This window comes from Oryctolagus cuniculus, chromosome 17 (genome assembly GCF_051225735.1).
Source record: "Oryctolagus cuniculus isolate XC-2025 breed Fujian yellow rabbit chromosome 17, ASM5122573v1, whole genome shotgun sequence".
NCBI classification, from domain to species: Eukaryota; Metazoa; Chordata; class Mammalia; order Lagomorpha; family Leporidae; genus Oryctolagus; species Oryctolagus cuniculus.
The window spans coordinates 34,553,056-34,569,302 of NC_142883.1; the positions used below are offsets into that span (position 1 = coordinate 34,553,056).

Genomic DNA, 16,247 nt, shown 5'->3' on the forward strand with positions numbered 1-16,247 from the left:
GCCCTGGTGTTCGTTAGTAGGAGGTTAGAGTCAGTAGTGGATCCAGGACTTGAACCCAGGTACTGTGATATGTGAACATCCAAGTGACATCTTCACCATTGATCCAGGAGCTTCTTCCAGGTGTCCCACACGGGTGCAGGGGCCCAAGGACTTGGACCATCTTCTTTCCCAGGCCTCTAGCAGGGAGCTAACAAGGATTGGAAGTGGAGCAGCCAGGACATGAACCAGCACCCATATGGGATGACAGTACTATAGGTAGCAGCTTGACCCAGTATGCCACAGTACCAGCCACTATAACTTTTTTTTTTTTAAAGATTTATTTAATTTATGGGTCCAGCGCCATGGCGCAGTAGGTTAATCCTCTGCCTGCGATACTGGCATCCCATATGGGCGCTGGTTCTAGTCCTGGCTGTTCCTCTTCCAATCCAGCTCTCTGCCGTGGCCTGGGAAAGCAGTAGAAAATGGCCCAAGTGCTTGGGCCCCTGCACCCGCATGGGAGACCAGGAAGAAGCTCTTGGCTCCTGGCTTCGGATTGGTGTAGCTTCAGCCGTTGTGGCCATTTGGGGAGTGAACCAACAGAAGGAAGACCTTTCTCTATGTCTCTCCCTCTCATTGTCTGTAACTCTACCTCTCAAGTTAATAAATAAAAAAATCTTTTTAAAAAAAGATTTATTTAATTTATTGGTAAGAGTTACAGAGAGAGGTAGAACCAGAGAGAGAGAGAGAAATCTTCTATTTGCTGGTTCACTCCCCAAATGACCACAATAGCCAGAGCTGAGCTGATCCAAAGCCAGGAGCCGGATCTCTCACCCGGGTCTCCCATGTGGGGTGCAGGGGCCCAAGGACTTGGGCCATCTTGTGCTGCTTTCCCAGGCCATAGCAGAGGGATGATTGGAAGTGGAGCAACTGGGACTCGAACCAGCTCCCATGTAGGATGCTGGCGCTGCAGGTCAGGGCTTTAACCCACTGCACCACAGTGCCAGCCTCACTTTGTTTTTTATTATTATTATTATTTATTTCTTTATTTCAAGGTAGAGTTATAGAGCAAGAGGAGGAGAGATAGAGAGCGAGATCTTCCATCTGCTGGTTCACTCCCCAAATGGCTGCAGCGACTGGGGCTAAGCCAGGCCAAAGCCAGGAGCCTGGAGCTTCCTCTGAGTCTCCCACATGTGTACAAGGGTCCAAGGACTTGGGGCATCTTCCACTGCTTTCTCAGGCACATTAGCAGGGAGCTGGATCGGAAGTGGAGCAGTCGGAACTCGAACTGGCATCCAAATGGATGCTGACACTGCAGGCCATGGCTTAACCCACTGCGCCACAGCGCTGGTCCCTATAACTTTATTTTTTAGAGCACAATACTGGAAACCTCCCAGATGCCCTCAGTGGATAAAGTGGCTGAGTAAAGTCTGACATATCCATACAATGGGATACTAGTTAACAATAAAAAGAGAGGAACTGTCAATATCTGGAGCAACCTAGATGATTCTCAAGGACAATATGTTTGTGGGGAAAAAAAAAATCAACCCTCCAGGGGATGGCGCTGTGGCGCAGCGCGTGAGCACCCTGGCCTGAAGCACCGGCATCCCATATGGGCCAGTTTGAGACCCAGCTGCTCTACTCCCAATTCAGCTCTCTACTATGGCCTGAGAAAGTGGTAGAAGATGGCCTAAGTCCTTGGGCCCCTGTACCCGCACAGGAGACCTGGAAGAAGCTCCTGGCTTCTGGCTCCTGGCTCCTGGCTTTGGAACAGCACAGCTCCAGCTATTGTGGCCTATTGGGGAGTGAGTCAGTGGATGGAAGACCTCTCTCTCTCTCTCTCTCTCTCTCTGCCTCTCCTCTCTGTGTAACTCTGACTTTCAAATAAATAAATAAATCTTAAAAAAAAAAAAAGTTACACATGCATATGTAAAACGTTCTTTTTTTTATTTGACAGAGTTATAGACAATGAGAAAGAGAGACAGGTCTTTTTTCTGTTGGTTCACTCCCCAAATGGCCGCTATGGCTGGCGCTGCACCGATCCGGTAGCCAGGAGCCAGGTGCTTCCTCCTGGTCTCCCATGCAGGTGCAGGGGCTCAAGCACTTGGGCCATCCTCCACTGCCCTCCCGGGCCACAACAGAGAGCTGGACTGGAAGAGGAGCAACCAGGACTAAACCTGGTGCCTATATGGGATGCCGGCACCACAGGCGGAGGATTAGCCAAGTGAGCCACGGCACTGAGCTCCTATAAAACACTCTTAAAACTAAATGTGGAGAGAGGATTAGTGGCTGCCAGGGGACAAGGACTGAGGGCAGGGAAGATGCAAAGAAGTAGCATTAGAGAGTTCTTTATTAGTGATGAAACAGATCTTTTTCTTGCTTGTGGCAATGGTTACATAAATCTCTACATAGGTTAAAATTGTATACCATAAATACAATGAAGGTATAAGTTTAAATTTATAAACAGTAAATACATAAATAAAATTGTGACCATAAATATAAATATACACACAGCAACATGAATGCAGGTTTTAAAAAATGGGGAAAACTGAATAAGCTCTGTAGCCTAATTGATAGTAGTGTGCCAGCCTCAGTTTCTGGATTTGACACAACTGCAGTTTGTTACATCAAGATGGACAGAACTCAAGTTATTTTTGCAACTTCCTGTTAGTCAAACTGTTTCAAAATAAAAACCTCACTTTTGGTCCATAGGCATAGAACTCTTACCTGGATTTACATATTTTTCCAGAAGCCACTGATTTTCATTTTAGAATATGAAAACTCCAAAAACCATTCAGTAGCAAGGTTTTTAAAAATTATTTAATTAAAAGTTTTTTTTGACAGGCAGAGTGGACAGTGAGAGAGAGAGAGAGAGAGAAAGGTCTTCCTTTTCTGTTGGTTCACCTCCCAATGGCCGCTGTGGCCGGCACACTGCGCTGATCCAAAGCCAGGAGCCAGGTGCTTCTCCTGGTCTCCCATGCAGGTGCAGGGCCCAAGGACTTGGACCATCCTCCACTGCACTCCCGGGCCACAGCAGAGAGTTGGCCTGGAAGAGGAGCAACCGGGACAGAATCCGGCACCCTGACTGGGACTAGAACCCGGAGTGCCGGCTCCACAGGCGGAGGATTAGCCTATTGAGCCGTGGCGCCAGCCTCAGCAGCAAGTTTTTTTTTTTTTTTAATTTATTTTTATTTATTTGAAAGGCAAAGTTACAGAGAGTGAGAGAGATTTTCCACCTGCTGGTTTACTTTCCAGCTGGCCACAACGGCCAGGGCTGTGCCAGGCAGAAGCCAGAAGCCTGGAGTCTCCTTGAGGTCTCCTGCAGGGGTTCAGGGGCCCAAGCACTCGGCGCATCCTCTGCTGCTTTCCCAGGTACATTAGCAGGAAGCTAGATTGGAGGTGGAGCAGCCAGGACTCAAACCAGTGCCCATATGGGATGCCAGCATGGCAGGCAGCAGCTTAACCTGCTATGCGACAGCACTGACTCCAGCAGTTTTCAAACATCACAGGAAGAAATGTCTCAATCATATTTGTCATTCTTATTACCCCATACCATATAACTAAATGATACAAAGGAATTTTACATTAGTCCTTTAATTCTCAGGTGCTAGAAACTCAAAATATAAAAAATGAAAGGAAGCAGGGCACACAGCGGTGGTGGGAAAACATGAGGTACTTGTTCTCACTTAGTGACTTTGTATTCATTGGCACTCTTTGTAGTGTATTAGAATTACCTGAACAGTTTAAAAAACACAGTAAAGCCTGGGTCTCAGTCCAACTATTCTAATTTAAAGTTAGAGGTGCAGGGACCAGTGCTGTGGCGTAGTAGGTAAGAATCCACCTGTGGTGCTGGCATCCTACATATCCCATATAGCAGTCCCAGCTGCTCTACATCCAATCCAGCTGCTGCTGTGGCCTGGGAAAGCAGTAGAAGATGGCCCAAGTCCTGTGGCCCCTGCACCTGCATGGAGGACCTGGAAGAAACTCGACTGGGCTTCGGATCAGCCCAGCTCTGGCTGTGGTGGCCATTTGAGGAGTGAACCAGCAGTTGCAAAATATCACTCACTCTTGCTCTCTCTCTCTCTCTCTCTGCCTCTGCCTCTCTGTAACTCTGTCTTTCAAATAAATAAATAAATAAATAATTTTAAAAAGTTAAAAAATTTAGATGGGGTACAGCCAGTTAAGCATTTGCCAGCATGGCCCTCTCCCCCTCCCCCACTGGCAGCCTGGCATGTTTTGTTTTTAGAGCTCTGGTTCCAAAGTAATGTATGTTTTAAGGGACAGCCCTTAAACCTACTTTCCCCAAAAACTCTGTTACCCTTTTGGTGTATGAATTTGCAGAACTCAGGATTCCTCAGCAGGGGGCAGGATTTGGCCTAACAATTGAGACACCAGTTAGTATGCCTGCATCCATTTCTGGGTGTCTGGATTAGAGTTCTAGCTCCCCTCCAATTCCAGCTTCCTGCTAATGCACACTCTGGGAGGCAGCAAGTGATGGCTCAAGTGGTTGGTTAGGTTTCTGCCACCCTCCAGGGGGATGTGGATTGAGTTCCTAGCTCCTGGCTTTGTTCAGCCTGGCCCAGTCTTGACTATTGTGGGTGTTTAAGGAGTGAACCAGCAGATGGGAGCTCTCTGTCTTTCTGTCTCTCTCTGCCTCTCAAATAAATGATAATCTCAATTCTTAACGTAAAAAGGATTTTTCAGGGACTTGTGTATTGTTACAGCTGAAACACCTGTGTGTAAATAAGTCAAATATTATAAAGCACTACATGAACAAGGGTGAAAAATAAATCCTCATATTTATTTAATCTGTTTTTTAAAATAAAGAAGTAAATAATTATTTAGAATAAATTACTGGCATCAGTGTTGTGGCACAGTGAGTTAAGCTGCTTCTTGTAATGCTGGCATCCCATGACAGAGTGCTGGCTGGAGTTTCTGCTTATATGGCTAGAAAGCAGTGGAAGGTGGCCCCAGTACTTGGGTCCCTGCTCCCTATGTGGGAGACCAGGATGGAGTTCCTGGATCCTGGCTTCCATCTGGCCCAGACCTGGTCATTTGGGAAGTGAATTGGCAGTAAATTGATCTTTGTCTCTCTCTGTTGTTCTCCCTTTCAAATAAATATATAGCTAAAATTAGTAAATAACTTTATCTTGCATAATTTCTAAATTGTTTTTACTTTTTTGGTTTGTTTTAGAGATTTATTTATTTATTAGAGAGGCAGAGTTACAGAGAGGGAGAGACAGAGAGAGAGGTCTTCCATGCAAAACTTTATTCCCCAAATGGCCACAACAGCTGGAGTTGGGCCTATCTGAAGCCAGGAGCCAGGAGTCAGGAGCTTCTTCCAGGTCTCCCACGTGGGTTCAGGGGCCCAAGGGCTTGGACCATCTTCTGCTGCTTTCCCAGGTTATTAGCAGGGAACTGGATCAGAAGTGGAGCAGCCAGGACTCAAACTGGCACCCATATGGGATACAAGTGCCAAAGGCAGAGACTTAACCTACTACACCATAGTTCTGGCCCCCTAAATTTTTTAATTTATTTTAAAGGCAGAGACAGAGAAGTCTCCCATCTAGTTCACTCCCCAAATCTCTTCAATAACCAGGGCTGGGCCAGGTCAAACCCAGGAGCTGGAACTTTATTTGGATCTCCCACTTGGGTGGTAGAGACCCAAGTACCTGAGCTGTCATCTGTTACCTCCTAGGGTGTGCATTAGCAGGAAGCTGGAGTTGGGAATAGAGCGGGGACTCAAACCCAGGCAGTCCCACACAGGATGTGGGTGTCCCAAGCAGCATCTTAACCACTATACTATTCACCCTCCCTGAGTTTTTAAAATATATTACTTCCTATAGAACAATTCAATGTAACCATAATTTTAATTTTTTTTAAGTATAGGAGGAGTGGGGGAAGAGGAATAGAGAGTTGTTTAATGGGTATAGAGTTCTAATTTCGCAAGATAAAAGAAATACTGGTGATGGGTTGCACAATTTGAAATATGCTTAACTCCACTAAATTGCAGGCTTAAAAATGGGTAAGATGACAAATTTTGTTATGTAGATTTTACCACAATTAGCATATAATGTTGCATTTTAAAGGTTTTGAAATCTTGAATACATCTTCCAATAGAAACTTAAAATGGTGGTTAGATTTCTAGACTAGCTTACAAAATCCTGTTTTTATTTTATGTCTAATTCATAACATAGCTGAAAGGTGATCATTGTAACAGCACTGATATAGATTTTTATATCTGTAGCTACTACAAGAGTACTTCAAAAAGTTTGTGGAAAAAGGAATCAAAAGATAAATTTATTTTGGTTCAAAAAATTTTGAAATCTTTGCATAATTTTTCTTTTTTAAAGATTTAATGATTTTATTTGAAAGGCAGAGTTACAAAGAGGGAGAGACAGAGAGAGAGGTCTTCCATCTGCTGGTTCACTCCCCAAATTTTTTCATGATACACATTTTACATTAACTTTTTGAAGACCCTTCCTATCTATACTCGTGTAGTATATCTATATTCATATCTGTAGCTATATAATCACGTTTTTTAAACACAAGATACACTACTGAACATTTCATACATACATTCATCTCTTTATATTGTTCCATTAGATTCTTGATACGTGTAGACTCTAGCAGTGAGTACGATGACCCACAGACAGAAGTAGTGTTGTAAAAATAGTGAGAAGGGAATAGAGAAATTTGAATCACAAGAATAACATTGTGGGCAGGTGTTTACTTGTTTGTTGAACACTAGCTATTTCTGAGCACAGTCTCTTTGTAAATGGACATTCATAATACTGAGAATGCTTGTAATTGATGTCAAAAAATAGTCAAGAAATTTTGAGGGTTACAAAATAATTCCATTTATTTGAATAGGTTGTAAAGTAACACAATATTGTTTGTGTCTTTTAGAATTCAGATATCCCCATACTCTTCAGTCTACAGCGTGTTCTGCTCATTCTTGGCCTTTTTTTCACTGGCCTCTTGCCTTTTGTGCCCATTCGAGAACAATTTTTTGAAATCCCAATGCCTTCTATCATACTGAAGTAAGTGATTACTCTGTATTAATCAGTTATAAATGAAAAAGAAAGAGGTGCATTCATATCATCGGTGCCGTGGTTTGTCCCTGCCAAAAACTCATGCTGAAGCTTGGTCTCCTGCATAAACATTGTTGGGAGCCAGTAGGACCTTTTTAAGAGGTGATCAGGTCATTACGAGGGATTAATGTCTTTCTCATGGAGTGTGAGTTCTTGCTCTTCCAAGGCTGGATCAGCTACTGTGGGAGTGAATTGTTATAAAGCAAGCTTGGCTTCCTGGGCTTTTTGTTGCTTCCTCTCTCACATATATGCCTGTTTTCTACACAGGCCCATTGCTTTTCTGCCTTCCATCATGAGGGCCCACAAGAAGCTGAGCAAAGCAGCCAGTGCTGTGGTCTTGGACTTCCAGAACTGTGACTCAGATGAACTCCTTTTCTTGATAAATTACCTGGCCTCAGGTGTTCTGTTTCAGTAACAGACAATAGACTAAGACAGTATCAATGGTGAAGAACAGATGTCTGTAGTTATTTCCGTGTTGCATTACCTGACCTATGTTAGCAATGCCTTTTGCTATAATTAATACATATTCTCTAAAATGAATAATAAAGGTTTATAAATACTTAATCTGGACCCATCTTGAGTGAGAGTGACTATGTGCCTGTGCCTGTGGACTCAGAAGTCAGGTAAAAAGAAGCCTACAGAAGTCTAATTTTTTTTTTTTAAGATTTATTAATTTATTTGAAAGGCAGAGTTTCAGAGAGGCAGAGGCAGAGAAAGAGGACTTCCATCTGCTGGTTCACTCCAAATGGTTGCTACAACTAAAGCTGGGCTGATCTGAAGCCAGGAGCCAGGACCCTCTTCTGGATCCCCGACACAGGCACAGGGCCGCAAGGACATGGGCCATCTTCCACTTCCCTTCCAGGCCACAGCAGAGAGCTGGATCAGAAGCCAAGCAGCCAGGACCCGAACTGGTGTCCATATGGGATACTGGCACTACAGGTGTTGGCCTCATCCACTATGCCACAACACCATCCTAATTGCCTAATAATTCCTAAACCCGGATATCAAACAGCAACTGCTTTCAACTTCCCTCACTTTATTCTCCTTCACTGATGACCATACCCAGCTGAAATGCCATTAAACTCCAAATTCACCAGTGGCATTACTTGCACTTAGAAAGAAAAGCCACCACCACCACAATCTCTGGAGAACAGCAGGCAAAAAAAGTTTATATAAGATACCTCTTTATTTACGTGGTTTCTCTACTAGGTGCAGAGCCTTGCTTTTTACCCACTAATTTGCTAGAAAAATAAAAATACATAGAACATTTAGCTCTGCCTGGCAAACAGTAAACATTCACTAATAGCTTTTATTGTTAAATTATCTGTATTAGTATTATTATTAAAGAAAGTTAGCTTTGGGGCCAGTGTTGTGATATAGCAAGTAAAGCTTGTGAAATTGGCATCCCATATTGTCTCCAGTTTGTGCCTTGGCTGCTGTGTTTCTGATCCAGCTCCCCGCTGATGACCTGAGAAAAGCAATGGAAGATGTCCCAAGTGCTTGGGCCTCTGTTAGCTACTTGGGAGACTTGGATGAAGCCCGTGGCTCCTGGCTTCAGCCTGGCCCAGCAGGAGCTGTTGCGGCCATCTGGGTGTGAACCAGCAAATGGAAGATCTCTCTGTCGCTGCCTGAGTAACCCTTTCAGATAAATAATCCTACAGCTTAGAGTGTGATTTCTACCTGAAGATTCCTAATAATAACTGAGTCATGACAAAGTAATTTGGAACTGCTGGAATTTTCAGTGTGTTTTCAACTGCATGAAACATACTTCATCCCCAAACAGAACTTTAGAAAATCAAGTGAACACCAGTGTAGCAGTCGTTAGAAATATTGGTAAGGAAAACAGTTTGGTCAGTGTTTTTTTTTTTTTTATTTTTATTTATTTATTTATTTTTTATTTTTTGACAGGCAGAGTGGACAGTGAGAGAGAGAGACAGAGAGAAAGGTCTTCCTTTGCCGTTGGTTCACCCTCCAATGGCCGCCATGGCTGGTGCGCTGCGGCCGGCGCACCGCACTGATCCGATGGCAGGAGCCAGGAGCCAGGTGCTTTTCCTGGTCTCCCATGGGGTGCAGGGCCCAAGCACCTGGGCCATCCTCCACTGCACTCCCGGGCCACAGCAGAGAGCTGGCCTGGAAGAGGGGCAACCGGGACAGAATCCAGCGCCCCGACCGGGACTAGAACCCGGTGTGCCGGCACCGCTAGGCGGAGGATTAGCCTAGTGAGCCGCGGCGCCAGCCTTGGTCAGTGTTCTTATGCTCAGCTTCTGTTTCATGTCTGTTTTACATTTCAGTTTCTTATTGATGAGTAATGTTTATCCTTTCTATTCTAAATCATATACATTAATAGTCATTGTAGCCGCTTCTCACACAGAACAAGAGAAAACACTTCTTGGCTGTTAAAAAATTACTTTCATTAGCTAAATTCACCAGATTAAACTGGTACCTAACTATTTATATTCTTCAAATACTTAGCCTACATAGGCTGAAAAAGTCAGATCCACTTTTTTAGTAGGAAAGATAATTAGGACAGATAGCGTCCAGGTCTTCAAATATTGAAAAGGAAAGCAAAACATGCCCTAAGAGTCTCACTTATCCCCAAGTATCTTTTAATCCATAGTACAGAGTGTGTATGTTTAAATCTGCTGCATACCAGATTATAGCAGACAAAGCAGGAGAGAGGTCTCACAGGGAAAAAGAAAGGAAAGAGAAAGAAAGGAAGGAAACCTGAGCCCAGTTCTTTGAAATGAGAACTTCTTTCTTTTTCTTTCTTTCTTCTTCTTCTTTTTTTAATCTTTGACTAGTGCTAGCAAAAAGCTTGAGACCAGTGGAGACAGAGAACCTAACTAGACTTTTTGTTTTTGTTTTCTTACAAATAGTATCGAGCACATCTTTAAATGCAGCTACAGTTTTCATTTTTAGACTTGTTTTATTTTATCACACTAAAATATTCATGTATTTCTAATTTGTACTCTAAACTTTATTTTACCTTAGGCTAAAAGAACCACACACCATGTCCAGAAGTCAGAAGTTTTTCATCTGGCTTTCTGATGTGTAAGAATTTTCGTTTTTTTCATTATTGCTTAATTCTACACCAAAAATTTAGTGCAAGCTTCTCCACGAGCAATTTGTGAAAAGGACTTGTTGAGCACCCACCATGCAAATAGATATGATGATTCATTTAGGACTCTACCACTAATCGTAAAACTTGAGGAAGAATTTTAACAGAGTTCAATAATTTACTTGAGGTTATCTTATCCCATTATAGCAGAACTGGGATAGACAGCAATTCCTTTCTACTTATTTGCTATTTTCACTAGCACAGCCAGAAACATGGTAAAAAGAAGTATGTTTAGCAATACAGTGTATGTAAAAGTGTGTATTACATGCTGGTATGTTTCTTAGAAAAATCTGCATCAGGACCTGCCAGCAGAAAGAAAGTCTTACCTACAGGGTGGAGATCTATCTATTTAAAGAAAATGTGCCTTAATTTTTAAGACACATTGAGCCTGATTTTAGCTAAAAATCACAGAATAATTGTCATAAATCACAGTCTTTTGTTATTTAGCTCCTCTTTCAAAGAGTGTTGGGAAATTAGATTTGTCTTTTCTCCATGTCACAGAATTTATTCTGCTTTTTTTTTTTTTTAAGATTTATTTATTTATTTGAAAGTCAGAGTTACACAGAGAGAGAAGGAGAGGCAGAGAGAGAGGTCTTCTATCTGCTGGTTCACTCCGCAACAACCAGAGCTGAGCTGATCCAAAGCCAGGAGCCAGGAGCTGCTTCTGGGTCTCCCATGAGGGTGCAGGGGCCCAAGCGCGTGGGCCATCTTTTACTGCTTTCACAGGCCACATCAGAGAGCTGGATCAGAAGCAGCCAGGACTTGAACCAGTGCCTATATGGGATGCCGGCACTGCAGGCAGAGGCTTTACCCACTACGCCACAGTGCCGGCCCCAAGGACCCATTTTTAATTGGTGTTTAACATACATGGCTTTTTGCTATTATTTAATCATTCTAATTCATGTAACAGAATAGAAAACTTTTATACTTTTCCCATACCATTTGTTCCCATTTTGTTCAAGTGATTTGCATTCTGAAAATCCTCTTGGAAGTCAGTTATTTTTGTTTGTTTGTTTGTTTGTTTGATAGGCAGAGTTATAGACAGTGAGAGAGAAAGACAGAAAAAAAGTTCTTCCTTCCGTGGTTCACTCCCCAAATGGCCGCTACAGTCGGCACTGTGCCTGTCCGAAGCCAGGAGCCAGGTGCTTCTTCCTGGTCTCCCATGCAGGGGTCCAAGTGCTCGGGCCATCCTCCACTGCCCTCCCAGACCACAGCAGAGAGCTGGACTGGAAGAGGAGCAACCAGGACTAGAACCCTGCGGCCATATGGAGTTAATATCCTCCAGGTGGAGGATTAACCAAGTGAGCCACGGCACCGGCCTGGAAGTCAGTTATTTAGAATTAAAAAATGCTTTCTTCCTAGGCACAAGATGTCATAATTAATGTGCATGAAATTTCTAAGAGAGCTTACAAAAAACTAGTCAATTCTGCAACTGAACTATGTGTGTAGGACTTGGCTCCAATTTGTTGCCTTATTTTAACTTGGAAAGTAAGGAGCACATATTTCCCAGCTTTTTCACTCTCATTATGGCTCCAGCAGTGAGAGCCGGGACACCTCTTCTCCACTAAGCTGTTGCAGTAAGAACAGGTCTCCCGAGGATCCAGTGGCAGCACGCAGTAGAAATGAGGTTCTAGGAAGCCCCCAGCCAGCAGCCAGCAGTACAAGGAGCATGAAAATCCATCCATTCGTGGCAGCCACTATTACCCAAGTTTATTGTTTGTATTATTGAAACCTTGGGGTTAGATTAGGAATTACTGAACTCAAACTTGACTAAGTTAGGACTAAAGACTAATTCAAGTCTTTTTTTCCCCTGCTTTTCTCTTCCAGCTTACTAATGAGGAAAGCTTTGTTTGACCACCTCACAGCCCGAGGCATTCAAGTGAGTTTCTGGAGAACTGCATTTAGGAAATTGCAGCGCTCACTGGTTTAACACAGTGAGAGGACAGGCACTTTTAGCCAAGTCTGGCCCCAGACTCTGATGATGCTGCCTTATTGATTGACGAATGAGGACCTTTAGTTGTGCCCTCGCATTAGCAATAAAGCATTGATGTTTCCCTGAGTCACAGAGGTGGGACAGTGTATTTAGTCAGCAAAGTAGAATTTTTAAAAAATAATTTAATGATTTCTTAAAATGCCAGCTTTAAAAAGATTATTTCTATGTGTACTGGGATTATAGTGGATAAATGTTATAAAAATAATTTTCTCTTAACTTCTCATACTTCTCATGCTTCTAATTTTCAGGTTTATGTTTGGGTGTTAAATGAAGAACATGAGTACAAGAGAGCTTTTGATTTGGGAGCAACTGGAGTGATGACAGACTATCCAACAAAGCTTAAGGATTTTTTACATACTTTTTCAACATAGAGAGAGAGGTACTCAGAAGCATTCAAAGAAAATGTGAAAAGACCTAAGAGAAAATGTTTCACCATCATTTCCCTAAGACATTTCCAGAATGGGTAAAAGGTTTTAATCAGTTAAGTTTTTATTACCTCATTTTTAAGCCTGTATGAGAATGTAGAAACTATATATTGTATATTTATTTTAAATAATATTGCATATTTTACATTTGTAAATTGTTTAGAAAGATAACTGGTTATGAGATGTAAGTAAAAGATTATTGATCAAGATTTCTGTATATGATGCAATATTCTATTACAAGTAATTCTGAAATCAAAGACTATTGGATAAATTTGGCATTAGCCTTCACTGGAATAAGATCAACTACTTTAGTAAAAAAAAAATTATTGAAGGCCATTATAGTGATTCTGTATTGTCTCATTATTTCTAGGTACATCTTAGTTAAAGGGGAAAAATACAGTGGAAGAAAAGCTTGAAATCAGTCATACATTGTTAACAGGAGGCAGGCTCAAAATAACAAAGCATTATTTGATCAGAAATAAAATCTGTAGACTGAATAAAATTTTTCAGTTGCTGTTGTCATGGGAACATTCTATTTGGAATCTTTTTCAGGTGTGTAACAATGCTACCATGTCTTTATTTTAATGGTAAAAATGTACTTATCAATTGTAAACTAAGATACAAAGCATCGTATTTTTATGTTTCCCCTAAAGAAGTGTAAGATTTCCAATTTTGGCATTAACTGCCTGAGCCTACATCTAGACTTTAAATACCATCTTGAACCCTAGTAATTGTGTTAAATTGATGTAAACATACATATCATTATTTCTAATCCTTATGGTTTGAACCACCTGTTTCTGATCCTTAAGAATTCATTCCTCAGAGTATTAAGTAGAAACAGAATTTCCCAAAGTTTAGACATCACTTTCCCAGCCTTTCTGATGTGACTTGGTGTAAATCTGTCTTAATCTTTTTGACTAATTCCTGTGATCTCGGACTGGGAAGTAAATGTAATCTGGAGTAATAAGTGTCTCGTACCTAGGTTACAGCTCTCTTTTGGAGTTTGCCAGCTATACAGTTATAAAAGACGACCATAGTCTCCCATCTGTCCTGGATGATGTAAATATTATTTGCTTTGTTGTTTAAATGAAAATAAAGTTTTCAAAGAACAAAAGTTTTTTTTAATAGTTATAAGTCTCTCTATTCTGATATATTTTTATGGATTTTTATGTAATTTAATGAGATGGTACATTGTTGGCATGAGTAAATGCACACGAGATTTCTCTCAAGATAAAATATGGAAATAGTTTTATGGTAGGGAAGTTGCTCCTTGGCACTTGAAAAAACAATTTGGGCAGGCAATCTCTTATTCATGTGCACTTTCACTGATAACTTACAGTGGCTAGGGATCACGTAAATTGTCTTATTATGTAATCCTGTTTTTTTCTCTAACTTTTGCTTTGTTACAGTTCATAGCAGGTCATATCCCAGGACAAGCACATACTTTGTGTCAACTAATAGAGGGCAAGGTACCCAAAACGGTAAAGATGTTTAGAAAATTGGTGTTTTGGCTGGCACTGCTGCTCACTAGGCTAATCCTCCGCCTGTGGTGCCGGCATCCCAGGTTCTAGTCCCGGTCGGGGCGCCGGATTCTATCCTGGTTGCTCCTCTTCCAGTCCAGCTCTCTGCTGTGGCCCGGGAGTGCAGTGGAGGATGGCCCAGGTCCTTGGGCCCTGAACATGTAAGGGAGACCAGGAGGAAGCACCTGGCTCCTGGCTTCAGATCGGCGCAGCGCACTGGCTGCAGCGGCCATTGGGTGGTGAACCAACGGAAAAAGGAAGACCTTTGTCTCTGTCTCTCTCTCTCACTGTCTAACTCTGCCTATCAAAAAAAAAAAAAAAAAAAAAAAAGGAAAGAAAAAAATGATGTTTTAAATTTTCTAGGTGATTTTAATTCTCTTAATAAAAGCACATCATCTATAATAAGGGAATTGACCTCAGTTACCAGGTAACATCTGAATACTGCTTTTCTGTTGGTGTGTCACGTTTTAAAAGAGGTTTAGTATCCTTTCATTGTGACATAGATGTTACCAGCCGTAAGAAGTGGTGTGTCAGCTGATTGCTGAGACCAAAGGCTAAAGCTGGGAGAAGGAGAAGATGCAGACCACCAGGTCACTACTCATTCCTCCGGCTGTGATCCACAGTGGTTCCAGGGGCCTAATCAGGCCTGTGTCTGCCTGCTTCCTGTGTAGGCCAGAGGACTTGGCTGAACAGCCTTCCAACAGCAGCTCCCCTTCACAGGTGTTCCATGTTTTACAGTGATTCGACCCTTCTGCTGGTACGAATGCTGGCATTATATTTGATAGACATAGCTACGGGTCTAGTCTAGCATACCAGTTCATCCCACATGTGTAACAATGGACTGAAGCTGGTAAGCGATTCAGAAAGGCAGAGAGACAGAGAAAGATGAGATCTTCCTTCCACTGGTTCTCTCCCCCAAATGTCTACAACAGTAGGGGCTGGGTCAGGCTGAAACTGGGAGCCCAGAATTCAGTCCAGATCTCCTGTGGGTAACAGGGACTCAACTATTTGGGCCATTCTCTGCTGCCTCCCAAGGTGCACATTAATGGGAAACTGGGAGTGGAGCCAGGATTCAAACTCAGGCTCTCTGATGTGGAATTTGGGCAGATCAAGCAGCATCCAACCACTATGTCAAATGCCCACCCCTAACTATTTTAGATATTCATGTAAGTGGACAATAAATGCAATAAGTACAGGATTTGCCCTGTAATGCGACTGTCTCACTTAGCGTAATGTCTTCAGGGTTCATCCATGTAGTGGCATGTTGCAGAATCTCTTATTTTTCTTTTTAAAGATTTATTTGAAAGGCAGAGTTACACAGAGAGGGGGAGAGACAGAGATCTTCCATCCACTGGTTCACTTCTCAAATGACCAAAATGGCCAGGGCTGGGCCAGACTGAAACCATGTGCTAGGAGCTTTTTCTGAGTCTCCCTCATAGGTGCAGGGGCCCAAGGAATTGGGCCATCTGCTGCTTTACCAGGAACATTAGCAGGATGATGGATGGGAAATGGAACAGTTGGGACTAGAACCAGCACCCATATAGGATGCCAGCATTGCAGGCAGTGACTTAACCCACTATGCCAACAATGCCAGCCCCTGCAGAATTTCTTATTACAGATGAGAAAGCTTTTGCAAAGGCCCTAAGGTAGGAAGAGATTGATGAGTACAAAGATAGGGAGGGGAATAGGATATAACTGGAGAGATGGGCTTTTGGAAGCAGAGCTCATAATTGTAACAGAAAAGAGTGTTGTAACTTTGGAGATGGGAGATAGACTGAGAATGGGTAAAGGGGTGTAAAAAGTTTCAAGGGAGGTGTTTCAAGGCAGGGTGCTAAGCTGCCACTTGGGACACCCACATCGCGTATCAGAGTGCCTGGTTCAAGTCCTGGCTTCTTCACCCTTCAGATCCAGCTTCCTGCTGATGTGCCTGGTAGGCAGTGGATGATCACCCAAGTACTTGGGTTCCTGCCACTCCTGTGTGAGACTCAGTTGGAACTCCTGGGTCCTGACTTGATCCTAGCTCAGACCTGGTGTTGTGGACATTTGGGGAGTGAAACAGCAGTTGGAAAATATCTCTGTTTCTTCTCTGCCTTTCAAATAAAATGAAAACCTGGTTTCCCT

The 16,247-nt window shown here is 42.5% G+C and overlaps 1 protein-coding gene across 6 annotated transcripts in view; it reads left to right on the forward strand.

Annotated features, from left to right (window-relative positions):
* The window catches only part of GDPD1 (glycerophosphodiester phosphodiesterase domain containing 1), a 47,569-nt gene extending 33,849 nt beyond the window's left edge, over positions 1-13,720 (forward strand). For 4 of the 6 annotated variants that reach the window (XM_089317300.1, XM_089317304.1, XM_089317301.1 and 1 more), the window contains exons 7-10: positions 6,886-7,019; positions 10,062-10,121; positions 12,016-12,067; positions 12,430-13,720. In XM_089317300.1, the coding sequence (XP_089173426.1) occupies positions 6,886-7,019; positions 10,062-10,121; positions 12,016-12,067; positions 12,430-12,552 (369 nt within the window). In that variant the 3' untranslated portion in view covers positions 12,553-13,720. The remainder of the gene's footprint in view (positions 1-6,885; positions 7,020-10,061; positions 10,122-12,015; positions 12,068-12,429) is intronic. The other 2 variants (XR_016223796.1, XM_070060990.2) reach the window with 2 other exon arrangements.
* The last annotated feature ends 2,527 nt before the right edge of the window (positions 13,721-16,247 follow it).